This window comes from Nerophis lumbriciformis, linkage group LG02, assembly GCF_033978685.3.
Source record: "Nerophis lumbriciformis linkage group LG02, RoL_Nlum_v2.1, whole genome shotgun sequence".
In the NCBI taxonomy this organism is placed as follows: domain Eukaryota; kingdom Metazoa; phylum Chordata; class Actinopteri; order Syngnathiformes; family Syngnathidae; genus Nerophis; species Nerophis lumbriciformis.
The window spans coordinates 52,875,754-52,897,567 of NC_084549.2; the positions used below are offsets into that span (position 1 = coordinate 52,875,754).

General features: G+C 41.1%; 1 protein-coding gene across 2 annotated transcripts in view; it reads right to left on the minus strand.

Annotated features, from left to right (window-relative positions):
* LOC133608886 (ras and Rab interactor 2) overlaps positions 1-21,474 on the minus strand; it is an 84,503-nt gene extending 63,029 nt beyond the window's left edge. For both annotated transcript variants that reach the window (XM_061964511.2, XM_061964501.2), the window contains exons 1-2: positions 21,193-21,474; positions 5,296-5,380 (exon numbers count right to left, since the gene is read on the minus strand). In XM_061964511.2, coding sequence (XP_061820495.1) covers positions 5,296-5,355 — 60 coding nt within the window. In that variant the 5' untranslated portion in view covers positions 5,356-5,380; positions 21,193-21,474. The remainder of the gene's footprint in view (positions 1-5,295; positions 5,381-21,192) is intronic.
* Between the last annotated feature and the right edge of the window lie 340 nt (positions 21,475-21,814).

Consider the following 21,814-nt stretch of genomic DNA (forward strand, 5'->3'; position numbering starts at 1 on the left):
ATACCTGTTTTTTTAAGTATCGTCAATAGCAAATACGGTCCAACAGTCAATTCTCAGCACTTGAACACTGAGTCAACGCTTAAAAAGAACGCCTACTCTCATAAAAAAAATAAAAAATGTATTTATTTGGGGAAGCCTGTCAAAAATGTGAATTTAGTACCACCGGTTTGCCCTCATTAAACGAATGATAATAGAAGTGTGTTAGTGTAGCATAACTGAAGGTGTGGCGTAACTCCGCTGCTTTTATTATCGTTTAAACAATACTTGCCTGGAATCTACCTTCTGTTGACCCACGAGTGTGACACTGACGTCATTTGTTTCATTTCCTCCTATCTGTTTAGTTTTGCAATCTTTTCTTTTGTCACCATTCATAGGAATAAAGAAACTCAGCAACAGCAAATAAGGAATCTAAATGCATTTAGCGTGACATTCATAGCCAAAAGTAACTGAAAGTTACTGACACTTAGCATTTGAAATGCACTCATCATCTTACATATAAGCCATCTGAAAAAAAGTGTTGACATGCCAAAGATATTTACAAAAGGTAAACATAGCTACTAGGAGCTAGCAGCTATGCACACAAAATCTAGACATACATAACAAGTGTACTTAATTGAACAATATTGCAGTCGAAAACCGCACATGTACAAACCCTGTTTCCATATGAGTTGGGAAATTGTGTTAGATGTAAATATAAACGGAATACATTGATTTGCAAATCATTTTCAACCCATATTCAGTTGAATATGCTACAAAGACAACATATTTGATGTTCAAACTGATAAACTTTTTTTTTTTTGCAAATAATCATTAACTTTAGAATTTGATGCCAGCAACATGTGACTGACGTTGGGAAAGGAAAGGTGGCAATAAATACTAAAAAAAGTTGAGGAATGCTCATCAAACACTAATTTGGAACATCCCACAGGTGTGCAGGCTAATTGGGAACAGGTGCGTGCCATGATTGGGTATAAAAACAGCTTCCCAAAAAATGCTCAGTCTTTCACAAGAAAGGATGGGGCGAGGTACACCCCTTTGTCCACAACTGCGTGAGCAAATAGTCAAACAGTTTAAGAACAACGTTTCTCAAAGTGCAATTGCAAGAAATTTAGGGATTTCAACATCTACGGTCCATAATATCATCAAAAGGTTTAGAGAATCTGGAGAAATCACTCCACGTAAGCGGCATGGCCGGAAACCAACATTGAATGACCGTGACCTTCGATCCCTCAGACGGCACTGTATCAAAAACAGACATCAATCTCCAAAGGATATCACCACATGGGCTCAGGAACACTTCAGAAAACCACTGTCACTAAATACAGTTCGTCGCTACATCTGTAAGTGCAAGTTAAAGCTCTACTATGCAAAGCGAAAGCCATTTATCAACAACATTCAGAAACGCCGCCGGCTTCTCTGGGCCCAAGATCATCTAAAATGGACTCATGCAATGTGGAAAAGTGTTCTGTGGTCTGACGAGTCCACATTTCAAATTGTTTTTGGAAATATTCGACATCGTGTCATCCGGACCAAAGGGGAAGCGAACCATCCAGACTGTTATCGACGCAAAGTTCAAAAGCCAGCATCTGTGATGGTATGGGGGTGCATTAGTGCCCAAGGCATGGGTAACTTACACATCTGTGAAGGCACCATTAATGCTGAAAGGTACATACAGGTTTTGGAACAACATATGCTGCCATCAAGCGCCGTCTTTTTCATGGACGCCCCTGCTTATTTCAGCAAGACAATGCCAAGCCACATTCAGCGCGTGTTACAACAGCGTGGCTTCGTAAAAAAAGAGTGCGGGTACTTTCCTGGACCGCCTGCAGTCCGGACCTGTCTTCCATCGAAAATGTGTGGCGCATTATGAAGCGTAAAATACGACAGCGGAGACCCCGGACTGTTGAACGACTGAAGCTCTACATAAAACAAGAATGGGAAAGAATTCCACTTTCAAAGCTTCAACAATTAGTTTCCTCAGTTCCCAATCATTTATTGAGTGTTGTTAAAAGAAAAGGTGATGTAACACAGTGGTGAACATGCCCTTCCCCAACTACTTTGGCACGTGTTGCAGCCATGAAATTCTAAGTTAATTATTATTTGCAAAAAAAATATATAAAGTTTATGAGTTTGAACATCAAATATCTTGTCTTTGTAGTGCATTCAATTGAATATGGGTTGAAAAGGATTTGCAAATCATTGTATTCCGTTTATATTTACATCTAGCACAATTTCCCAACTCTTATGGAAACGGGGTTTGTAAAAATATAAAAAAGTATTAAATTATTATATTTCCATATTACTTGCACATATGAAGTCTCCAAGGCAACCGTTTGCATATGAGAACGTATCCAGTAACAAAGGTGTCCGCACCATTCAACTTAATGCGTCATGAGCTTAACTTCATGAATTATTGTGGCAACAAGGTGTCGCAAAAAAAAAAAAAAGTGATAAATAAATAAATTAGAATAATTACCACTCCACTTCAACTTAAAGACAGCATTAGTCCATTCCAGACATTTTTTTATTCCCCCAAGATGGCACCACTGTAGTGGCTGCTGGTTATAGGAACTGCTTTTGTGTACCCTCCTTTTGTGTTACTGATGTTTCCCTCTTGTCATCATGGTTTTTTTTTGCCTTTTGGTTGGGTCCCTTTGTTTCTGCGCCACAAGGGGTTGACATTTTCTGACTTCGGCGTTTGGCGTCCGGATGGACAGGCTTCACGGAGTCCTGGCTGAGGACGCTTTGGTCTCCCTGGACGGCTTCTCGCTCATCCGCGTGCACTTGGCATAGGCCGAGCAGCCTAGGACGGAGTCGGCTCTCTTGGTTGCTTTGTTGGGTGTGTTCCCGTTTCCGGCCTTGCTGCCTCCCACCCTAGCAGACTAGGGCGTGGAGCACTGCAGAGTCCACAACGGTATGTGTGGGTGGTGAAAGGGTGTTTTTAGTTGCTTTTGTTTTATTGTTTGTCTATGCGTGGTGCAATTGTATGTGCGCATAATGCATTATTTTTTGCTAATTTTTTGGTTTCTCGTTGTGTTACGGTCCAGGCCTTGTGGAAGTCCTGTGGGAGTGGATCCAGAGTAGAGGCCTGTTTGGCCACCTCTTCTGCCTCTCTCCCCTCTCCCTCTGCCTTGTGTGTCTGCAGGACTCGCAACTGCACTTCCATCCATCCATTCATTTTCTACCGCTTGTCCCTTTTGGGGTTGCGGGGGGTGCTGGAGCCTATCTCAGCTGCATTCGGGTGGAAGGCACACCGGTGTACACCCTGGACAAGTCGCCACCTTATCGCAGGGCCAACACAGATAGACAGACAACATTCCCACTCACATTCACACACTAGGTCCAATTTAGTGTTGCCAATCAACCTATCCCCAGGTGCATGTTTTTGGAAGTGGGAGGAAGCCGTAGTACCCGGAAGGAACCCACGCAGTCACGGAGAGAACATGCAAACTCCACACAGAAAGATCCCGAGCCCGGGATTGAACTCAGGACTACTCAGGACTTTCGTATTGTGAGGCACATGCACTAACCCCTGCACTTCATTGGGGCTAATCAAGTTGAGGATATAAGCTAGGATTCCCAGGACCTCATTCCCTGCTCTGCTCTCCTCTGATCAGTTTGTGTTTTGCACCTTTGGTTGCTTTAGACATGTGTTAGTTTTCACTTTTTGTTTAGCTGTTATACTCACTTTTGTTGTATTAAATATTTTTTTGAGCACATTTTAATTTAGTCTCTTCTCCCCCTTTGTAATTGCTGCACTGAACCAGCCATAGCAATTGGGGGCTTGTCCTAAACAAGTGTTTTTCAGGAAGGTAATATATGTTTGGTTTTGCCGTGGTTAATTGGTAATCCGGTTTTGTTTGTGTGCGCTTTGTCGCATTGTGTCAGCTCTTTGTCTGGATGGCTAACAAGTAAGTGGCTTGTGAAGTCTTGTTGGAGCTGTCCATGCGTTTTTGGATCGGCGTATTAGAGGGTTTTTCCTGTGACGTCATTCACCTTAAATAGGTAGTGCCCTCTTGGGGGATCGTGCTGAAGTTTTGAGTGAGTACAGATCAGATTTTTTCCATGATGTTGGTAACAGTTGCATTATACTTTTGTAGCTGTATGTAAAAATGGTGCCGCTGAAGTGGCAGCTTGTTGCATCAGCTCTGTGTCTTTTTAATGTCTTTATGTCCTTTGTTTCATGTGTTTTTACTGTTTTTTGTGGACTTTTTGCAGCCACATAATTTCCCCATTGAGGGTTAAATAAAGTCTACCCGATCCTAATAATAAATAGGTTAGTGTTTTTCATACCTGCCATTGTCCTGTGTTTGACTAATTTCACTTGATCAAACTTTTTCTAATATTCCACACTACAAAATAATGACAGTATGTGGGTTCCCTCCGGGAACTCCGGCTTCCTCCCACCTCCAAAGACATGCACCTGGGGATAGGCTGATTGGCAACACTAAATCGACCCCTCGTGTGTGAATGTGAGTCTCGATGTTGTCTGTCTATCTGTGTTTGCCCTGCGATGAGGTGGCGACTTATCCAGGGTGTACCCCGCCTTCCGCCCGAATGCAGCTGGGACCCCGAGACGGACAAGCGATAGAAAACGGATGGATGGATGGATGGATGATTCCTACTGATATCATATTGGCTCAAAATTGGTATCAGCCATACTCAAGGCTCCAACATTGGTACGATATATGTAGGAAGTGAAAAAGTCATATCCCGACACCCTGAGTCATTTATCAAAAATCGGTCCATGCTCCCACTTGGTAGCTCCCACCATATGTCCACACTCACCAATCCATCCAACTTTCTGCCTTAAAACCCAACTCCAGACATCAGGTACAGATTTATTCATTACTTTTTCTGTAATAAACTGAAACACAGCCTAAACAAAATCTTCTAACTGGATGTTCTTTTGTCGAGCACGTTCGGACTTGGATCCCCATGCACCCAGAAGACTAAACGGTAGTAATTGATCGTCTCTACACAATGGATAGTTTAGCCCGTTTGAGGGGCGTCAGTTTAAACAGGTTCTACTGAATATAAATGATACAGGACTGTAGAGCGCACGTAATCGTAGTGATAGTGCAGTTTATGTTTAATACTACTTGGTGTTGACCACTGAAAAGACAAAGCAGGCTTTGTTGGACTTTAAAAAAATTAGTGTGGTAACCGAGTTAAGAAAATACGCACTTTGAGACAAAACAGGAAAGATAAACTAAGTTACAGTCAGGCTCACTCCTTCTTTTCGTAAATATTACACAAAAACATTGTCTGTTGTGTGTGCAAAAGATCACGTACCTTGAAGAAACTACTTTTCCTCTCCTGTTTGTCGGACTGTCGAAGTTTATGAGTGGACATGTTGTAGGATCTTCTGGATGACGAGCTTGGGAAGAAAATCAACATTGGGTGTTACGTTACAACAGTCTCAAAAGTATTACGAATACATAACACAGTATTTGTAACTCCCAGACACAATTTTCAAGATCTTTCATGACAATATTAGTTTCTGGAATTTTGTTTTATTTCCTGTCCAGCGCTCTTATTTGTGTTTCCATTTCCTGTCTGCCTTTTTTTTTTGCCACTACTTCTCTTCCCTTACCTGTTCCTGATTAACAATCAGGACACACCAGTTACTGTTGGCCAATCAGGATGCTTCATGTAACTGTTAAGCCTTTTTGTGCACTTAATTGATGCACTGTTGTTGTTTTTAAACTCATTTTACCTGCACCTCGCCTGCCGTTTCTTACATTCTGGAGTCCGCACCAATAACACCTAAGCCAGACCTTAACACACAATACTTCTATGATGCAACAATAGTTTGTTTCTTAACCGATAAATCAGGGGAATCCAAAGTGCAGCCCACTTGGACCTAACAACCAATTGGTTATTGTCGGGAAGAACAATAACCTGCCCTTGCCTTCAATTTGTCTGTATGTGGCGTGTAGTGGAAAAACTTTTCGACATCTATGCTTTAACAAAAAATTCCCAGGTTTCCCGGAATTCCAACTTATCAATTTTACTCTTTCCACAATTTTTTCTTTCAACAGTCAATTGTTATCATGCTAACGTCAGAATTTTAGCATGCTAATAATGTAAGCATGCTAGCTTTTTAGCAAATTTTAAAGGTATGTAAATACAAATACTTTACTTTAGGGGTGCCCATTAGGTCATTTGTGGAGTTGTGTCAGTTGCCGGCTTTAGGGACTTCAATGCTCATGTTGGCAGCGACAGTGAAATCTGGAGAGGCGTGATTGGGAAGAATGGCTCTGAACCCGAGCGGTGTTTCGTTATTGGACTTTTGTGCCCGTCACAGATTGTCCATAACGAACACCATATTCAAACATAAGGGTGTCCATATGTGCACTTGGCACCAGGACACCCTAGGCCGCAGTTCCATGATCGACTTTGTAGTTGTGTCATCGGATTTGCGGCCTCATGTTTTGGACACTCGGGTGAAGAGAGGGGCGGAGCTTTCTACCGATCACCACCTGGTGGTGAGTTGGCTGCGATGGTGGGGGAGGATGCCGGACAGACCTGGCAGGCCCAAACGCATTGTGAGGGTTTGCTGGGAACGTCTGGCAGTGTCTCCTGTCAGAGAGAGTTTCAATTCCCACCTCCGGAAGAACTTTGAACATGTCACGAGGGAGGTTCTGGACATTGAGTCCGAATGGACCATGTTCCGCGCCTCTATTGTCGAGGCGGCTGATTGGAGCTGTGGCCGCAAGGTAGTTGGTGCTTGTCGTGGCGGTAATCCTAGAACCCGTTGGTGGACACCGGCGGTGAGGGATGCCGTCAAGCTGAAGAAGGAGTCCTATCGGGTTATTTTGGCTCATAGGACTCCTGAGGCAGCGGACAGGTACCGACAGGCCAAGCGGTGTGCTGCTTCAGCGGTCGCAGAGGCAAAAACTCGGACATGGGAGGAGTTCGGGGAAGCCATGGAAAACGACTTCCGGACGGCTTCGAAGCAATTCTGGACCACCATCCGCCGCCTCAGGAAAGGGAAGCAGTGCACTATCAACACTGTGTATGGCGAGGATGGTGTTCTGCTGACCTCGACTGCGGATTTTGTGGATCGGTGGAGGGAATACTTCGAAGACCTCCTCAATCCCACCAACACGTCTTCCTATGAGGAAGCAGTGCCTGGGGAGTCTGTGGTGGGCTCTCCTATTTCTGGGGCTGAGGTTGCTGAGGTAGTTAAAAAGCTCCTCGGTGGCAAGGCCCCGGGGGTAGATGAGACGCGCCCGGAGTTCCTTAAGGCTCTGGATGCTGTGGGGCTGTCTTGGTTGACAAGACTCTGCAGCATCGCGTGGACATCGGGGGCCGTACCTCTGGATTGGCAGACCGGGGTGGTGGTTTCTCTCTTTAAGAAGGGGAACCGAAGGGTGTGTTCTAACTATCGTGGGATCACACTCCTCAGCCTTCCCGGTAAGGTCTTATCAGGTGTACTGGAGAGGAGGCTACGCCGGATAGTCGAACCTCGGATTCAGGAGGAACAGTGTGGTTTTCGTCCTGGTCGTGGAACTGTGGACCAGCTCTATACTCTCGGCAGGGTCCTTGAGGGTGCATGGGAGTTTGCCCAACCAGTCTACATGTGTTTTGTGGACTTGGAGAAGGCATTCGACCGTGTCCCTCGGGAAGTCCTGTGGGGAGTGCTCAGAGAGTATGGGGTATCGGACTGTCTGATTGTGGCAGTCCGCTCCCTGTATGATCAGTTCCAGAGCTTGGTCCGCATTGCCGGCAGTAAGTCGGACACGTTTCCAGTGAGAGTTGGACTCCGCCAAGGCTGCCCTTTGTCACCGATTCTGTTCATAACTTTTATGGACAGAATTTCTAGGCGCAGTCAAGGCGTTGAGGGGATCTGGTTTGGTGGATGCAGGATTAGGTCTCTGCTTTTTGCAGATGATGTGGTCCTGATGGCTTCATCTGGCCAGGATCTTCAGCTCTCACTGGATCGGTTCGCAGCTGAGTATGAAGCGACTGGGATGAGAATCAGCACCTCCAAGTCCGAGTCCATGGTTCTCGCCCGGAAAAGGGTGGAGTGCCATCTCCAGGTTGGGGAGGAGATCTTGCCCCAAGTGGAGGAGTTCAAGTACCTCGGAGTCTTGTTCACGAGTGAGGGAAGAGTGGATCGTGAGATCGACAGGTGGATCGGTGCGGCGTCTTCAGTAATGCGGACGCTGTATCGATCCGTTGTGGTGAAGAAGGAGCTGAGCCGGAAGGCAAAGCTCTCAATTTACCGGTCGATCTACGTTCCCATCCTCACCTATGGTCATGAGCTTTGGGTTATGACCGAAAGGACAAGATCACGGGTACAAGCGGCCGAAATTAGTTTCCCCCGCCAGGTGGCGGGGCTCTCCCTTAGAGATAGGGTGAGAAGCTCTGCCATCCGGGGGGAGCTCAAAGTAAAGCCGCTGCTCCTCCACATCGAGAGGAGCCAGATGAGGTGGTTCGGGCATTTGGTCAGGATGCCACCCGAACGCCTCCCTCGTGAGGTGTTTAGGGCACGTCCGACCGGTAGGAGGCCGCGGGGAAGACCCAGGACACGTTGGGAAGACTATGTCTCCCGGCTGGCCTGGGAACGCCTCGGGGTCCCACAGGAAGAGCTGGACGAAGTGGCTGGGGAGAGGAAAGTCTGGGCTTCCCTGCTTAGGCTGATGCCCCCGCGACCCGACCTCGGATAAGCGGAAGAAGATGGATGGATGGATGGATGGATGGATGGTGTCAGTTGACCGCCAGTCATTAAAAAAATAGACCTAAAAATTACTAATCATCAATCTTTTACCGCGATGTCACTTAGGTCACATGATTGACATACACGGCACCTGAGGATCTTGTGAAATGATCGCTGGCTGCTGCGAGCTCAGTATGAAGAAAAAAACGACGGCCACATCCGACCCGCCAAAGCTTTTAATTTGGCCCGCCCGACATAACCCAAATAGGCTTGATGAAACCATTCCAACTTGGGTTGATCATGTATGCAGTACTCCTGCAAGGGGCAACAGCAGAGTATATGTGTCACAATGAAGCAGCAGTGTGTGAGTAGAAGAAGATGACAAAAAATGTGAAAAAAAACACAGATAAAAAAAGTCTAAATAAAACACGAAAATCTGACTTTTAACAGCGACTGGACAACAAAATATGAACGTATTGAAATTGCTGACTTTGATGTCTTTTGTATTCGTGGGCTTGTTGTTTTTGGCTGTTTAACTCAGGTGATCAAAACTGGTTAAATACATATAGCGCTGAATTTGACCAGCAGAGGGCAATAAAGGTTTAATTGTGTTAAGCCACATGTGTGCAATAATTGTTGTGTGTATTAACACTAAACTTTCTATTTTATTTATGTAACATACACAACGGACATTATTCATGTAAAATACATAATGGATGTTATACTTTTGTAATGTTTATATTTTCAGTTTTACAAACCTAAATGAAGGAAAACGTATAAAGAAATAAAACTGAGGAAGAAAAATAATTCAAAAGAAGGAACATCAATCATCAACTAAACTTAACTATCTGTCTAGCTGCACCCACTGGAAACGAGTAGCGGGGGCAGAATAATGAATTTATTGACAGTGCAGTGTGAAAGCTGATGTGTTTACTTTGTAAATAAGTAAAGACAGTCTCAAAGGAATATAACCTGTGGAGGCACTTCCGAAAGTAACATCCAAATGTTGATGTCCGCCCCTCAGACCTTGGGCTCTTGAAACTGCGGCCCTCTTCATTATGTAGTTGAATATCCCTGCAACAAGGTATACACCAACTCATATTCTTGTCTTTCAGAAAAATGGGGACACGTTTGTATTTTTATTAAACACCTTTAACCTGTTAATAAAAATGTTTTTTATTTTTATGTTTATATGTGTATGTGAGGTAGATCCCCTCCACTATTTTACCTTCCAAATACAATAGTAAACATTTCTAGAGTAATGAGAAATAAAAGTGTATATCCTTGTAAATGGTTACTTGCATTATTATTATATATTATGGTTACATTATAAACACTTTTTTGGTTATTTCTTCAGTTTAAGAGCATGATGCAGAAGCTCTGAGTTTGTCTGCATAAAATTACTGCATACTGTTCTAATGTGTGGCACCTTTAGACAAAATGAAGTTGATTGACAATCTAAAAGTAACATTCTTCCTTCACTCCTTTTTTTTTTGAAGTTTTATGCATTCATAATGATAAAAATTACAAATCGAATCGCAATTTTGGAGAGGAAAATCACAATTAGTTTTTTTCTCAAAATCGTGCAGCCCTAAGGCTGACGTTTAAACGTGTGCTCTTAAACCAGGGCACTTTATTTCACATTTTGTTATTTTGTTAGCTCAGGAACTGAGCATAGCTAAATGTTTTTAAAAACAAAGACTGAAGATTATATTTCACTTCTATTATATTATTTTCAAGGGGTTTTCTTTTTCAACTCAAAACACCTCTTAAATTGGAATCATATTATGCAAAACCTACTTTTCTTACTTGTTGGTACCTGTTTTTGTGTATTTGGGTTCCCCACCAGTCCCGAAATTGGTGGAAATATTGATTTCTGTCGACGGATATTTACATTTATGGTAGAGATTTACCCGCAGAGCTTTGCCCGAGTCCACCATTGTAGTCGGACGCTGTCGTCAATATATTTCTTCATTTTCTCTATCCTCTTGTTGTGGGGCATACTGTGTGCATGCCCTTTTTGTTACAAAGTAGGGTATAGTTCAGTTTAAAATAGGCACAATACATAATAATTGACATATACATGTAAATATGCAAGATTATAGCCAACGACTAATTACCATCTTTAGAACTTATAACTGGTAGTAGACTCCATATGGAAGCGCTAGAAACTACAACATGGCTGGCGGGGAGAAGACGCAGTCGAAGTGTAGGCATGTAAATAAGACCGCCCACAAAACGGCGCATCCTAAAGAGACTGTCAGAAATCAGCTTGAAGATGATCTGTAAAACATAGTCGATGCAAAATTTTGATCAAAGAAGCACCATTACGTGTTATGTAGAACAAAAGGAAGTGTTTTGATTGTAGAAAAAAATCATAAAATGACCACTTTAAAATACTTTAAAATCCAACAGTGAGGACGTAATAATATGTCAATAAACCAGGGTTGTACAAAGTGCTGCCTGTGTTACATTATAGCAATAAAATAAGCAAATTGAAATATAGAGCAAAACAATATAATAAAATAAAAAAACATATCCATCTATGATCCATCCATTTTTCTACCGCTTGTCACTTTGTTAATACTAATTACTAATAACAAAGATTTTTTTTAAATATATATATATAACATGTTTTAGCCTTTTTGTAGAAAATATACAGTACAGGACAAAAGTTTGAACACACCTCATTTCAATGCGTTTTCTTTGTTTTCATGACTATTTACAAAACCCAAAACCAGTGAAGTTGGCACATTGTGTAAATCGTAAATAAAAACAGAATACAATGATTTGCAAATCATTTTCAACCTACATTCAATTGAATTCACTGCAAAGACAAGATACTTAACGTTCGAACTGGTAAAATGTTATTTTTTGCAAATAGTACCTCATTTGGAATTTGATGTCTGCAACATGTTTCAAAAAGGCTGGCACAAGTGGCAAAAAAGACTGAGAACATTGAGGAATGCTCATCAAACACTTATTTGGAAAATCCCACAGGTGGACAGACTAATTGGGAACAGGTGGGTTCCATGATTGGGTATAAAAGCAGCTTCCATGAAATGCTCAGTCATTCACAAACAAAGAAGGGGCAAGGGTCACCACTTTGTGAACAAATGTGTGAGCAAATTGTTGAACAGTTTAAGAACAACATTTCTCAACGAGCTATTGCAAGGAATTTAGGTATTTCACCATCTACGGTCTGTAATATCAAAAGGTTCAGAAAATCCGGAGAAATCACTGCACGTAAGCGGCAATGCCCGTGACCTTCGATCCCTCAGGCGGTACTGCATCCAAAACCGACATCAGTTTGTAAGGATATCACCACATGGGGTCAAGAACACTTAACTACAGTTTGTCGCTACATCTGTAAGTGCAACTATGCAAAGCCAAAACCATTTATCAACTCCACCCAGAAATGCCGCCGGCTTCGCTGGGCCGGAGCTCATCTAAGATGGACTGATGCAAAGTGGAAAAGTGTTTTGTGGTCTGACGAGTCCACATTTCAAATTGTTTTTGGAAACTGTGGACGTTGTGTCCTCCGGAAAAGAACCATCCGGACTGTTGTAGGCGCAAAGTTCAAAAGCCAGCATCTGTGATGGTATGGGGGTGTATTAGTGCCCAAGACATGGGTAACTTACACTTCTGTGAAGGCACCATTAATGCTGAAAGGTACATACAGGTTTTGGAGTAACATACTGTATGTTGCCATCCAAGCAACGTTTTTTCATGGACACCCCTGCTTATTTCAGCAAGACAATGCCAAGCCACATTCTGCACGTGTTCCAACAGCGTGGCTTCGTAACAAAAGAGTGCGGGTACTAGACTGGCCTGCCTGTAGTCCAGACCTGTCTCCTATTGAAAATGTGTGTCGCATTATGAAGCGTCAAATATGACAACGGAGGCCCCAGACTGTTGAACAACTTAAGCTGTACATCAAGCAAGAATGGAATATAATTCCACCTGAAAAGCTTCAAAAATTGGTCACCTCAGTTCCCAAACGTTTACTGAGTGTAGTTAAAAGGAAAGGCCATGTAACACAGTGTTAAAATTGCCCCTGTGCCAACTGTTTTGCAATGTGTTGCTGCCAATAAATTCTAAGTTAATGATTTGCAAAAAAAATAAAAATTGGTTTCTCAGTTCGAACATTAAATATCTTGTCTTTGCAGTCTATTCAATTGAATAGAAGTTGAAAAGGATTTGCAAATCATTGTATTCTGTTTTTATTTACGATTTACACAACGTGCTAACTTCACTGGTTTTGGTTTTTGTACATTGTAGATTGTCACAGAAGGCATTACAACTATGACACCTGTGAAGTGAAAACAATTTCAGGTGGCTACCTCTTGAAGCTCATCGAGAGAATGCCAAGAGTGTGCAAAGCAGTAATCAGAGCAAAGGGTGGCTATTTTGAAGAAACTAGAATATGAAACATGTTTTCAGTTATTTCACCTTTTTTGTTAAGTACATAACTCCATGCGTTCATTCATAGTTTTGATGCCTTCAGTGACAATCTACAATGTAAATAGTCATGAAAATAAAGAAAACGCATTGAATGAGAAGGTGTGTCCAAACTTTTGGCCTGTACTGTATGTATAATCGCCGATAACGCAAACTATATGATGACTAAATATTGACACTGGCCGCCGCCACACCCCTAGCCACGTTCCCTACACCGCAAGTACATTGGCAATCTGTGGGAACCATTTCAGTGATAACTAAATATTGTTTCATTTCATTATGCATTTTATCTCTTTATTAATGTATTTTATATGACAATGTGTTGTGTGTACAGTATGAGTGACTTAGGTGTTCAATTAGATCTAAGTTTCGACTTACACAAAAACTTGATCTAACACGTGTCAAAGGATCAGAACTCATGCAAATTATCGGTCAATTGGATTAGTGTAAACTTGTAAAGTCTAGTATGAAGTACCAAAAAAAAGTATGTTGCTGGGTGGCGGTGCTGCCAAGAAGGGCAGAATATGATGTCAGCAAAATAACCTCAGAGCAGCAAACCACAGACATACACAAGCCCACACCTTGACCGATACACGGTTTTAAACACACTCACAGCACAAAAGACTGTGGTCAGCATCAAAGTGGTCACACTGCCATTACACCTAGAGACACACCCTGTACTTTAAACCAAAGCCTCAATCAAAGTGTTGCAAATGGACACTCCAGTAAAACTTGAAACTACCATTTGCATTCATTCATCCTCCAGGTAAAAACGGTTTGCTGTCGCTGTTAAAGGTTTTGGGAGTTGAATGCTGATGGGTGAGTTTCTGACCACGCGAGGCAGCAGTATGTCTATTTAAAAATATGTTTTTACACCCTCTATTTTTACATGTACTGTTCACTGGGTATCAACAAAAGCATGCATAACCTTTTTCTAGATCAACAGCTTTGGGAGGGCAGTTGTGGGAGACATCAACACAAACACGTGCACCGGCCAACTGTATACGAGCGCTCCTCAACAGGTCTTTCATAATATCAGTCCCTCCTGGATTTCACTGGCTTTTTTGTGATTGTCGTGGCCTAAAATTCCTGAATCCGTGACAGCTTTTTCAGAAGTTTGCTGCAAAAGTTGCAAGGTTTTGAAGCTTTTTTTTTTTACAACATTGAACCAACTTGTCATTTTATGATTTTGTTATTTTTGAAGTGTTCCTTACTTAACCTCATAAATCACAGGATTTAACAAAAATTGGAGAAAAAAAACATGTATTGATGTTTTACTCGTTTTATACAACACACACTTAAATTTAGACAGTAAACCCCCATACTCACAGTTCATTGTCAAATTACTGTACCTATTTAATTATAACTAATAATAGTAATCATTAGAGATGTCCAATAATGGCTTTTTTGCCGATATCCAATATTTCAATATTTTCCAACTCTTAATTACCGATTTCGATATCAACCGATACCAATATATACAGTCGTGGAATTAACACATTATTATGCCTAATTTTGTTGTGATGCCCCGCTGGATACATTAAACAGTGTAACAAGGTTTTCCAAAATAAATCACCTCAAGTTATGGAAAAAAATGCCATCATGGCACTGCCATATTTATTATTGAAGTCACAAAGTGCATTATGTTTTTTAACATGCCTCAAAACAGCAGATTGGAATTTGGAACATGCTCTCCTTGAGAGAGCATGAGGAGGTTGAGGTGGGCGGGGGGGTAGCGGGGGGTGTATATTGTAGCGTCCCGGAAGAGTTAGTGCTGCAAGGGGTTCTGGGTATTTGTTCTGTTGTGTTTATGTTGTGTTACGGTGCGGATGTTCTCCCGAAATGTGTTTGTCATTCTTGTTTGGTGTGGGTTCACAGTGTGGCGCATATTTGTAATAGTGTTAAAGTTGTTTATATGGCCACCCTCAGTGTGACCTGTATGGTTGTTGACCAAGTATGCCTTGCATGCACTCGTGTGTGTGAAAAGCCGTAGATATTATGTAATTAGGCAGGCACGCAAAGGAAGTGCCTTTAAGGTTTATTGGCGCTCTGTACTTCTCCCTACGTCCGTCGTGTACACAGCGGCGTTTAAAACAGTCATAAATTTTACTTTTTGAAACCGATACCGATAATTTACGATATTACATTTTAAAGCATTTATCGGGCGATAATATCGGCAGTCCGATATTATCTGAAAATAACACTGCATATAAAGTTTTTTTTTTGCTTTGTACTATGTATAAACAAACTATTATGGGTTACATTTATGAAATCAATGAACGACTGCAGAGAAAATGAAATACAATTTCTGCATGCAACAAAACGTTTTTAACTCCGAAAAAGACGTCGGGTTGAAGGTTAAGTAAAATACTTAATGTCTAAGTCCTCCTTGTAGTAATGAAAAAACAAAACGCCAAACTTAAATTATCCACTGGCAAAGAACCAAAAATGCCGTCCTCTCTCTCTGTGCCGTCATCCCTTTACTGGCGCCGTGCAGTCAGCTGCCAACCTGAATAATAAAATGTCTATTTCACTGAACAATTAAAAAAATGTGAATATATGCAAAATTAAAGGAAATTAAAATGTTTATCATACTTGTTTAATGTGATTTCTGCTCCTGAACCGCAGCGTGTCCACATCAGGGCTGTATGTCACCTTTATCTTCACACAGGATTGTAAGCTCTCATCTGTGAGGCGTGTGCGATGTTTGTTTTTAACAAAGTTCATGTTGGAGAACACCTGCTCACATACATATGTGGATCCAAAGATCGACAGGACTCCAAGTGCATACTTTTTCATGTTCACATAAAAGTCGGGGATAGCGTTCCAAGTTTCGAACACAAGTTTGGGGAGGTTTTCAATATCACACCATTTGTGATTCTGAGCAAGAACGACCTTCTGGCGGGAAACATCTTCAAGGTCCGCTGACAGGCGCTTTAACTTGGACACCCACATGTCTTTGTCGGCTATGTCAGCCAGTTCCATCTCAAGATCAGGTGGACTCACACCTGGAAATGCTGTCATATTCAACAGGGATGGATCGAGGCTGAGGGGAGTGACAGGGAAGGAGGGTTGGCGGGCGGGGTTGGGGGCGTGGGGTTTGTTGTAGCTGGGGGTTGGGGGGGTGTATTGTAGCCCGGAAGAGTTTGGGCTGCAAGGGATTCTGGGTATTTGTTCTGTTGTGTTTATGTTGTGTTACGGTGCGGATGTTCTCCCGAAATGTGTTTGTCATTCTTGTTTGGTGTGGGTTCACAGTGTGGCGTATATTTGAAACAGTGTTAAAGTTGTTTATACGGCCACCCTCAGTGTAACCTGTATGGGTGTTGATCAAGTATGCCGATATGAATTTGTGGAGCCATATTGAAAATGTGTTGTCGCGAACCATCAGATCAAAGTTTGGCGCAATGCACCGTCCATATCCTATGGTGCAGGAAAAACTCCTTCACAATTTATCATTTGGACAAAGTCCCTGGGAGGACTTTGTTTAATTACGACCCCGGTTTTTGGACCAAAAAAGGCAGATGGATACCAAGATGGTCAACTTCCTGTTTGTTTTCAACTATGGATTCGAGAAACTTTAACATGAGTCTTGTCATGATTGTCCTCTCCAGTGACGATACGAACATTTGATGGCAAGGGAGCGCTATAGAGCTAATTATGACATTTCGTGTACGGTGCACCCAATATATCAAAATGTTTTCCGGATCTTATGCACTCGCAAACATTGTTTTTGTCTATGTTAGGGCCTCAAAAATGAGGTCAAAGTTGGAGAAAAATAACACACGGAGCAATTACAATAGGGCTTTTGCAGCCTATGCGGCTGGAGTCCTTGTTAATTTTAATTACAGAACGAAACACCACCAAAAAATGTTTTTATTGTTTGCGCTGTCTTCCACAAGTTGCAGACATTCTCTCAAGATGAATAAATCTCTCGTAGGCCTAACAGCACATACGCAATCGCTAGCAAACATTGCTGAACCAGAGGGACATCTAAAGCTAAATAATGAGTCAAAATATGAACTTCAAACTAAAAAAACAAATGCAGACATAAATTGTAGATGAGACTATTTGTAGCAAAAATTTCAACTGCAAACAAACGTATCCTTTTTCTCATTAGCGTCACAATCACAGCAGCACAGCACTCGTTATGCCAATCAAATGTGTTACTTACCGATGCACGAATAAGTCCAATTTTGTCTTTCACCAATTAATGCTTACTTTGTGAACCCCTCAGATTTAAAGACATGATGTGCCTCCAATATTTTATTCTCTAAATACCATGAGGGTCAAATGAAGTGAGGTTGAGGTAGCAGTAACGTCTTGGTGATGATGAATGGGTTGAATCTTTCCAAAAAAAAATGTTTTCCTAAGAATCTAAACATCCACTCCATCCTATTTTAAATATTTTTTTCATGATCACTTATATATTTGCCACTAAACCTTTCAAAATATCCCCGGAAAGTGCCCGGATGTGCCTCTGGGTCACGTGTTTGCAACCCAGCTATATTGTGAAGAAGTTCCACACAATCAATGCAATGTTTGTTTACAAAGAGCTCAAGAGAAGCTACGTCATGGGCAGGCAAAAAAGACTGCTTGATTTGCTGACCCTAACTCACCTACAGCACAGCATGGGTAACCTTGCCTCAATAGAGCATTTTTAATGTTTTTTGAGGCGGTTTTTAATTTTTATCAGAATTATTGGCATGATGTCATATATCCTCATATTGCCCTCATAATTTATCTGCCGGATATTTATTGTGTACCCCTAATTTCTAAGCATCTTAGTTTTTCGTCGTGGCTAATTAAGAAAATGATGCAATCTACACCACCCCCCACAATCCAATGCCACTGATAGATTGCAGCCCTGTGGTAAAAACACTGAATTGTGTACAACATATAAAACATGTCAACACATAGATTGTTCTATCCTCATTAAAATAACTGAAAGCTCTAATTTCTGTGTAAAATTAACTGTCATCTTGTCTTGCATTCAAGTTTTTAACATGTGTCCGCTCTCATTCTGGATCATTATTTCCGCCAGGAGGTTATGTATTGGCTGGAGTTTGCCTTTTTGTTTGTCTGTTCGTTAGTTCGCAACATAACTCAAAAAGTTACGGGCGGATTATGGTGAAACTTTAAAGGCCTACTGAAACCCACTACTACCGACCACGCAGTCTGATAGTTTACATATGAATGATGAAATCTTAACATTGCAACACATGCCAAAACGGCCGGGTTAGCTTACTTAAGTGCAATTTTAAATTTCGCGCGACATATCCTGCTGAAAACGTCTCGGGACGATGACGTCAGCGCGTGAAGTCACGGATTGTAGAGGACATTTTGGGACAGCATGGTGGCCAGCTATTAAGTCGTCTGTTTTCATTGCAAAATTCCACAGTATTCTGGACATCTGTGTTGGTGAATCTTTTGCAATTTGTTCAATGAACAATGGAGACAGCAAAGAAGAAAGCTGTAGGTGGGAAGCGGTGTATTGCGGCCGACTGCAGCAACACAAACACAGCCGGTGTTTCATTGTTTACATTCCCGGAAAATGACAGTCAAGCTTTACCATTGGCCTGTGGAGAACTGGGACAACAGAGACTCTTACCAGGAGGACTTTGAGTTCGATACGCAGACGGTAACGTGAGTACGCATGCAGCTGCGGCTTCCAAACATTTGATCGCTTGCCCGTACGTGCGTGCCGCTATGTGCATGTCACGTATGTAACTTTGGGGACTTTGGGGAAATATATGTGCTGTATGAACTTTGGGGAGGTGAACGGTACTTTGGGCTGTGGGATTGAGTGTGTTGTGCAGGTGTTTGAGTTGTATTGGCGGGTTATATGGACGGAAGGGGGGAAGTGTTTGTTATGCGAGATTAATTTGTGGCATATTAAATATAAGCCTGGTTGTGTTGTGGCTAATAAAGTATATATATGTCTTGGGTTTATTTACGGTTTTAGTCATTCCCAGTTGAATATCAGGTCCCACCCGCCTCTCACAGCATCTTCCCTATCTGAATCGCTCCCACTGCCCTCTAGTCCTTCACTCTCACTTTCCTCATCCACAAATCTTTCCTCCTCGCTCAAATTAATGGGGAAATCGTCGCTTTCTTGGTCCGAATCGCTCTCGCTGCTGGTGGCCATGATTGTAAACAATGTGCAGATGTGAGGAGCTCCACAACCTGTGACGTCACGCTACTCGTCTGCTACTTCCGGTACAGGCAAGGTTTTTTTATCAGCGACCAAAAGTTGCGAACTTTATCGTCGATGTTCTCTACTAAATCCTTTCAGCAAAAATATGGCAATATCGCGAAATGATCAAGTATGACACATAGAATGGACCTGCTATCCCCGTTTAAATAAGAAAATCGCATTTCAGTAGGCCTTTAAGGAATTGTCAGAAATGGAATAAGGTTCCAGATTTTGAGATTGATCCGGATCACCCTCTGGATTCAGAATGCTTTTGTAGTTTTTAACTAGCTCACTGTATCTTGCTGACTTTTGCTTACTCGACAGCGGCTTAAAATAATTAAAAAAAATTGAAATTATATATTAAAATTGTTTAAACATTATTGCTTACAAGTAATATTACTTTTGGTTTCATCTCATTACAACTTAAACAGGCTTCTGTTTGGACACCTCAATTAGCTTCAGGGAACAAGTTTATTTATGAACGTCACTTTAAATAGGTGAAATAGTTGTATCACAAAATAACATTTTCATAGTTTTATGCTGGTAGTATCACCTGACATGAGAAGTGTACCAACATGCACATGACTTCAAATAACCTCTTTCTATCAATATTTGAAAGAGATCAGTTGGGGTCTTCTTTTGAATGCATGATGCAACATTACTGCAATTTTTTTTAGCTTTACAATACAAATCCGGCGTTTTCAGTTATGCCACTCTGACTTTTTACAAAATACAAAATGTCAGACGAAAGTTTTCCATTTATCGCCTACTGTTTTTAAAAATCCATAAAAGAGCTTTTGTTTGTGCAACAGGTGTTTCACCTGACATTTTGGGGGTTCCAACTGTCAAAACATCTACAATTGGAATATAATGAAACCTTATTTCAATCTAAATCAACTTTCAGGAGAACTTTTCCCTTTACATGAATTGATGACATTATTTAAACATGAAATAATGCACTTTGAAACATTGAGTGTATCAAAGATCCTAAAAGCATTCAAATCCACGCTATTGAATGGCGGGAAAAAACGTGACTGATGGACACATAACAAAATTCCTATAATATGCTTTCACAGTTATTAATCACATTTTATAACAGAGTTCATTTTGTGAGACTGGCCTTTTCTATTGATTCATAGCTACAGCACTCGGTTTTCCCCTGCAGACAGTACCATCACACCAATTTTGGTTTAAATTTATATACTGTACACACTAATATATATATATATATATATATATATATATATATATATACACACACACAATGTTACAATTTTAAAGCAGAGAAATATGCAAATATGCAGAGCTGTGACTGCTGTACCACAAATTAGCGAGTTTCTCCTGGACATGTTAACTAAACAATACATCCACACAACATCCTACTTTTTATACTGTATTATCTAATAACATTTCTCATTAATAATGAATGCTTATGTTGTCTCATTAATAATGAATGCTTAAGTTGCCAAAGACCAACAAAAAAATTGTGTGGGCAGCAAACGGCCCATGAACCACACTTTGGACATTCCAATTTTAAACAATTACTAGAGTTTTTAAAAAGACATTTGAAATGATTTCAATCACTCCACATATTTGTGAGCAAAACAAACCATTGATATGACTTGGTCATGTTTATTATGCACTTGGCGGAGCTAATTTGCATACCGGAAGAATGCTCCCTCTGTCTCCTCACAAATCTTGGAGTAAGGGCGCTATTAAGCTTTAAAACAGCATCATGTGAATAATTAATGCCATGTTATCGTTTAACTAGGTTCGGTTTTTTGCAACATTTGTTGTGTGAGGCGAACTGCAACATAATTGATCAAAACTAATGAACTCCATAGAAGCTAGTAGGAATAACTTTACTTACTTTTGTCACGAACAAACAAGCTCCACTGCTCGACGACTACAGCATGATGGTCGCGTTGTCCAATCTTTAAAGCTTCCCGACTAATCAACTTTTCTCGTCGTTTCAGCGAAGGAGAGGGAAAGTAGCTGAAGGAGCTTCCATGACAGCCTTTTCTCCTCTCTGGGACTTTTTTTGGTGAGCGAATGCAGAGTCTTCAGGAGACAACTTCCGTTTAACTTTTTCAGAATAAAAAAAGATTTACGAGGCACCGGCTGAGATTATTTTCGTGGCTGAATGTTACGTACAACACACATCATTTAAAGCCACTTTGTACAACAAATCTTGATTACAGAATTGATAGTGAAACTATTCTGGGGATGTATGAATGAATGCTACAGTCTATAGTATAAATACTTTTTTTTTGAATGGATGGATTACTATCATAGTTTCCTTCTTTGAGACGTCATAAGGAAACGAATAAAAAATACATCAGCTTTCCCTAAAGTCAGGACATAAAAATGCATTTATTATGCAAGTAAAAAAAAAAGTTAATTTACCTTATGTTAAAAATCACATATTATTAATGTATTATATCAAATGTGTTATTTTTATTACTTTGTTCTAAACAAACAAATTGTAGTTA